This window comes from Periophthalmus magnuspinnatus, chromosome 14, assembly GCF_009829125.3.
Source record: "Periophthalmus magnuspinnatus isolate fPerMag1 chromosome 14, fPerMag1.2.pri, whole genome shotgun sequence".
Lineage (NCBI taxonomy): Eukaryota > Metazoa > Chordata > Actinopteri > Gobiiformes > Gobiidae > Periophthalmus > Periophthalmus magnuspinnatus.
In genome coordinates this window covers 15336665-15343707 of record NC_047139.1, presented here as the reverse complement: position 1 = coordinate 15343707, position 7043 = coordinate 15336665, and the positions used below count along the sequence as shown (strand labels likewise).

Sequence of the window (7043 nt, the reverse complement as noted above, 5' to 3'; positions counted from 1 at the left end):
AAAACAACTGAGAAATATTTTGAAACCAACCTTTGCCAATGAGTAAATGAATCTAACCTAATCAAAAGTACGAAACTGAAGAAACTGTGTGTAGCCTGCACTCTCAACATATTATGAGAGACTCCTCTGAGGCTCATTCTGCTTTCTGATTGGATAATGACCATCATAGCAAAAGATGAAATTAGTGTGAGTGAAACTCCTCCTTCATATGGATCAGACCTGGATGACTGAGGGATTACACAGACAATAGTCATCATGTAATAATCAGCATTTCATTTGTTATCAGTAAAAGCTATATTTGATTTGAACATGTCTACTTAATATCTGGTGGCAAAAATAGTTTTGAAATTTAAAATCAAAGTGTCACATATAGTTTTAAAATCCAAAAGTCAAGTCATTGTAACTCATGTAAATCACATGATTTTTGCAGTGTCATGTGAGTGACCACATGAGAGACGCGAGGGAGAATGAGTGATCTACTTTGGGGGCAGTGGTTGCGATGGCGTCAGATGTTGGTGAGCGTGGTGGAGGTGCAGAGGCGCACCATGAGTGTGCCCGGCAGGTCACTCTCCTGTCGGTTGCCCCTGTCACGCAGGTGAAGGCTGTGCTGCTCCTGTCGTTCGTTGGGGTCACTCAGCACCACCACCTGGCCCAGGAACGTGTCCATGATTATGTTCCGGTTGTAGATCTGTGAGGTGGGGAAGGTGAGAGGACAAAAGAGGGACAGAGAGGGAGGGAAAGAGGGAGGTGAGAGGGAGAGAAAGAGGGGGCATATAAGGAAAGAGGGAGGAGAGAGGAGAGAATGAGGATATGAGGAGAGAGAGATGGTATAAAAAGGAGAGAGGGAGAGAATGAAGGAGGAGAAGGGAGTTGGAGAGGAGAGAGAAAGGGGGAGGAGAGAGGGAGGGTATAAGGAGGAGAGAGGGAGGGAAACAGGGAAGAGAGATGAAGAGTATAAAGAGAAGAGGGGACAGATATAGGGAGGATATAAAAAGAGGGAGGATATAAAGAGGAGAGAGGGAGAGAAAGAGTGAGGAGAGAGGACATAAGGAGGAGACAGGGAGGATATAAGGAGGAGAAGGAGGATATAAACAGGAGAAAGAGGACCTAAATAAAATCATATGAGGAAGTTTGTATTTGTTTGAACCTGCATGCTATCCATTGTGTACTTTGTGTATTTTTAAGCATGTGAAATCATTTAAACAAGACATGTTATGTTTTATTTTTAGTATTTCTTAACATATATAGATAATCATTTATAATAATTTATATTTAACTGTAAACTGTAATATTGATCTAAAATGATAAGAGAGACAGGTCCCTTGACTCCCTGATGATAACCACATTACTCCACCAGGTGCTCACCTCGATGTGGATGGCCTCCTTGGGTTTTTTGCGATAGAAGATGCCTTTGACGTCAAAGTTTGGGCAGCGTGTGTCCTTCTGGACCGGAGACCGCACACGCTCCCCCTCACACGAGATGATCACATATGGGTCCACAGCTACACACACAGGCACACACACACAGAGACACACACAGGCACACACACACAGAGACACACACAGGCACACACACACAGAGACACACACAGGCACACACACACAGAGACACACACAGGCACACACACACAGAGACACACACAGGCACACACACACAGAGACACACACAGGCACACACACACAGAGACACACACAGGCACACACACACAGAGACACACACAGGCACACACACACAGAGACACACACAGGCACACACACACATGCACACACATTAGGAAAACTGTTATGTTATGTTTGGTTTCATTTACACATGTTTAACACACAAAACCTGCATATTTAGTTCTTCTCTCAAACAGAAAACACTCTGTTCCACCTTGTGGTGTCATGTGATAATACAGGAAGTTCTCAACTGTGTTTTTAAACTGTTTTTAGCCAATTCAGTGAATCTCTGCTAAACAAAAGGTAAATGATAGATGCTAACTTGAAAATCGTTTCATGAGATCACAAGAAAAAATATATATATATATGTGAATGAAACAATGGACAACTCCAGGTGTGATGAAGTAACTGTATTATAACATGTCTAACAGGTCAGAGTCAATTTTGCATAATATAAGACCTTTAAAGGAGACATATTGTGCTTGTGTCTGCTATATAATTATAATCTATGACACCCATGGACCATTATGTTATAATTTGGACATTCTAAACCACAATACTGATCTAAAATGGTTTAATAAAAGAAACAAGGAAATTTGCAGTGCCCAATGAGGTATCAGTGATTAAGAAAGTAAAATTGGAGACCGAAGAAAGTATGTCAATGGGCATGTACTGGTGGTGATAACGTTGATCGAGACAATGATATCTTAAGTGCAATAGCAACGATTAATCAACTTATCAGGGCTAGTCAAGAATTAAAAATAATCATTGTTGTATTTTTATAATCGTCATAGTTACCTGGACTATACAGACTCTAAAAACACATACCTTTGTTTTATAAAAAGTCACATTCTTAAAGTAAAATCTCATTGATAAATACATTTAATTCTGAACTATTTGATATTTAGAGATCCTCCAGAAATTTATTTATTATATTTATTTGGTTGATAATGTATTTTAAAAGTATTCATGCACGGCAGAAATAAGTTTGTGATAAATGTAAAATGTTTGGCTAATATACCCAGCTCTGAACAGGAACATGATGACTTAATAAAAGGCAGGTCTTGTAAGGTCTTGTAAATACTAAGGATCATTTAAAACCCACTTTATTTTTGAACATTTAAATGATTAAATGTGTATATGATGATTTTAGGTTTGAGCTCAAAATGACTGGGCCTGACACACCATAAGCACCGACTGAGAGAGCAGTGCATTCAGCTGATGAAAACATGTGTGCCCTCTATCAGCAGATGGCGCTAAAGTGCATATATCTCTTGTCTAAACAGAGCCAGTGCTGCCCAGAGGAAATTCTGCAGAGGACAGACTCTTTTTGTTTTTGAATTTAATTATTTAGTAAATTTCTTTCTTTCTAGACATCTGGGACTAGTTTTAATTTGTTGTTTCTTATTTTTTTCTGACAGTACAGTATAAAGTTTGGCATGAACTTAGACTGATTTGTTTCTGTCCAATGGAAGATCACATTATTATTAGAAACAATAAAATGTAGACAATATATAAAAAAGCCGTGATCAAAGCAAAATCTAAAATCTAAACCAAATTTGGCGTTATTTCGAGTTTATTTTTTGTTTGCTGCCTTCCATATGTGTCATTCATAGTTTTGATGCCTTCAGAAAATCTATAATGTAAATAGTCATGGATTAAAAACTGTGCGCAAACTTTTGACTGGTAGTGTATGCATATGTATGTAAAACAAAATTTGAAATTAGGCTAAAACAATAGCTACATTTTGAGATGTGATGAGGAGGAGTCGGATGATGGTGTAGGACTTTGTGCAGAGGAACACTTGTGGATGTGAAGAGCTCCTTTCATGTGTGACTGAACCAGGGCATAACCCCAGATATGACCCATATGAAGAGCTCCAGATAACATCCCTGTGCAGTAGTGTGCTTCGTGTGTTAACTCTGAGCTAGCGCGTGCCGTGTGCAGACCTCCGTTGGAGTCAGGTCCCTGCAGCCCCTCTGCGCTCAGCACATGGACCTGAGTGACCAGCTGAGGGTACCCACACATGCCTGTCCAGCATGTCTGCGGGGGGTCGTCCAGGGACAGCTCTCTACACAAACACACACAGTGTTACCAATAGGACCTTATGGAAATTATATGAACATGAAGAGTTAATGAACATAATCGGACCATCATTTGAAACCATTTGCCTAAGATATGATACCTAAGATATGATGGAATGATGTTATGCGCTGTCTGCAAAGACCATCTAGTGTTGAGTTGTTACAGTGTTGTTACAGTTTCACCTTTCATATTTCAGTGTTCTCCTAAACATTTCTGCTCTAGGACATGTTAAAATGCTGGGACATGTTAAAATGTGATCGTGATCTTGGATCACGATCACATTGAACAGAAAATTGCAGTCAGCCATCAGAACCAGTGTCAATTGATTTTGTTGACAACTGAAAAATAATTAAAGCAACATTAGACTTAATTTAAAGGAACCATCTGTTTATTTGAGTTTGATTTTTTTTTTTTTTTTTTACCAGTAGATGGCAGATGTGAAATCTTTTCTCCCTCCCCTCACCTGGCCCCTGCTCCCTCCCCTCATCTGGCCTTTGCTCTCTGCTTTTCTTCTGTCAATCCAAAGCTGGCACACTGTCAGACAGTGATATGTGAGAATAGAACATGGCCAGGCCGGACAGTCTAGTTACAGATGATAGCTTTGAGTTAAACTTTATTGTCCACCATAGAGGGAATTTGCTTTGGTCATTCCACCGCAGCTTCATAATTGAATGATTAGTTTATAAAATGTCCACTACATTCAAAAGAAGTGTGCTCCACATACACATGCATTACATTACTGCTTATTTGACAGGATGACTGCATTTGGCACAAATGACTCTTTCTACACCTTCTTTGTTGTTAAAGGCATTTTATATTGACATCCTGATAGCATTAACTAATAGACTCAGATCTAACAGTGTTTATTTCTCATGTGAGGATGAGGATACAGGACGAAGGCTTTACTTGCAGTCTGAAGGCACATCAGTGAAGACGCGTAGCAGGAAGTCGCCCTGCTGCCCGGGGTCAAAGGTCGTGGGGATGATGACGTAGCGTCCCTCTTTCAGCTCCTTCCTGAGGAACACGCAGCGAGAGTTGATGTAGATGGAGCCCGCTACCTTCTGCTGCGCAGTGTGCATACGGTACTTCCGGTTCAGCTCCACCTGCAGGGCAGGAAAACACAATTAGATACTCATGTAGGCATAAACTATTTGGATTACTCTTGACTGAATCTTGAAATAACTGGCACAATTCAAAGGTAGGTAGAGTAGCCAAAAATTACACTCAAGTAAGAGTAACGTTACTTCAAAATAATAATAATAAAGTAGAAGTACAATGTAGTGGTCCAAGAAATTACACAACATCTGATTTATAATTTGAAATAATGTAATTTGAAGGATAAAATTTTTTTATAAAGCACAAAATATGATATTTCTAAAGTATAGACATAAAAATGAGACAAACTAAATAATATCTGAAGAAGCTCTGCAAGAAACACAAATGTTCAAATAATTGCATATTGTCCACATAAAGCTTTTGTCACTTGTAGACACAGTGGGAAGAGCAGTCACAACTTTTCCTCAAGTAAGAGTACTGTTATTCAATTAAAAAATATTACTCAAGTACGGGTTAACATCTGCTGCTGGAAAAATAATCTGAAAAGTACAATTTCTTTAAAAAGTTAGTCAAGTAAATGTAACAGAATAACTGTAAATAAATACTACCCACTTCTGGCAGAATTGTAACATCAATGGATGAAGAACTCATATTATTTATTTAGAAACAAAGTATCTAGCTGCATCCACTGAGCCACTGCTTGTTTTATGTAAGCTGTCTTGTACAAGAAAACAACAGTATATTCTCATGGGCTCTCCTGCTAAGCTACTGTCCAGTGATGCTGGGATCAATCTTCTTAGTCTGATGGCCATAAACCAACTAGTTGTGGGGCAGACAGCGCGGTGAAGACCTTAGGAGACCCAGACTGCACTGAGGTGAACTGATGTGTTTCAATGTCCAAATGTAATTACAGTGGCATTGTCCAGTGTGCGGTCAGTAATAGTATTATGGGCTGTAGTGTGAGGTCAGTGGGAGGGTATGTACCCGGTGGATGTCGAAGCCGATGGCCAGGTTCTCAGACTTGCCCTCTTTGGGAGTGGCTCTCTTCTCCTTCTGCTGTAAACAGATGAGCACCTCGTCCTCCACCTTCTTCACATCAAACACATACTGCAAAGGACACACTATCAGGTAAGAGAAGCATCATTATACAAAAATATTATACTTAAGTAAATGGACAAAGTAGTACATAGAAACATAATGAAGACCTATCCATTGAACACTGATATTTTAAAATACATTTTAACCAGAGGTGGGTAGAGTGGGGAAGACTTTGAACTTTTTGTCAGTTTTTGCCAGTTTTGGTTTCATGTGGATAGGCTCAGTAATTTCAGAGATATGAAATCTGCAATCTGAAAGTCAAACAGCAAATTCCACCACAGAATTCTGACGTCATACTTGCAGATGGGCGCAAGAGACAGTTTTTCCTATTGATTACATTGTATTTTTCTATGAAATACTCAAATGTTCACAAATGTGGAACCTGATCATTTCTATTAGGGACTAGGACCCAAAAGCTCACAGTATTTCAACAGAATGCTGTGAAGTCATCTGACACTCAGAAACACTCGGGATTGTGCCATCAGTATATATAGACTGAATGACCAGTAGTGACCCAGCAGTTTATCGGGTTGTTTAAGTTTGTTTTGGCTAATATATCTCTTGCTCTTTATATCGCTCTATTGCTGGGTTTCAGATGACAGATGATCAGAACATTCTACAGGTCAATAATATTTAATACAAAAAGGTGGAGGGGCAGGTTTTTGTTAAAATAAATTGAGTTTTAAGCTTTAGTTACTAACAGAAATGATCAGATTTAAAACTTGGGAATTTACCTTTTAAATATTTCAGGAAAGTTTAGGGTATTCAAAATAAAAATCTGGCTCTTGTCCCCAATCTGGGAGTATGACATTATCACACTCTAGGATCTGAAAACCACCAATAGCAATTATTAAAATATGATTAGGATTATTATAATGGTGGACTAGTCAGGATTGTTCTCAGGGTCCATCTACCTGCGGGTTCTGCAGGAAGGTGGTTTTGTGGTTGATGCAGCCCCCGGCCCGGTTGCGGAGGGGGTCCTGGCGGTGAGTCCAGGACCCCCTCATCACCTCCTCCTCCCAGGTCTTATGGATGCTCAGGTAGGACGTGTTTATGAGGCGGCACAGGATCAGGTCTGTGAAGTACTGGCAGAAGTCATCGAAGGTCATCCTGGAGACAACACAGAGCCAATGAGAAGGAACATC

At 39.7% G+C, this 7043-nt stretch overlaps 1 protein-coding gene across 1 annotated transcript in view; it reads right to left on the bottom strand.

The window, feature by feature from the left end:
- The window catches only part of capn5b (calpain 5b), a 72635-nt gene continuing 65592 nt past the window's right edge, over positions 1 to 7043 (bottom strand). The window contains exons 8-13 of the mRNA XM_055226460.1: positions 6813 to 7008; positions 5785 to 5907; positions 4651 to 4847; positions 3609 to 3730; positions 1366 to 1502; positions 1 to 688 (exon numbers count right to left, since the gene is read on the bottom strand). Of these exons, the coding sequence (XP_055082435.1) occupies positions 506 to 688; positions 1366 to 1502; positions 3609 to 3730; positions 4651 to 4847; positions 5785 to 5907; positions 6813 to 7008 (958 nt within the window). The 3' untranslated portion in view covers positions 1 to 505. The remainder of the gene's footprint in view (positions 689 to 1365; positions 1503 to 3608; positions 3731 to 4650; positions 4848 to 5784; positions 5908 to 6812; positions 7009 to 7043) is intronic.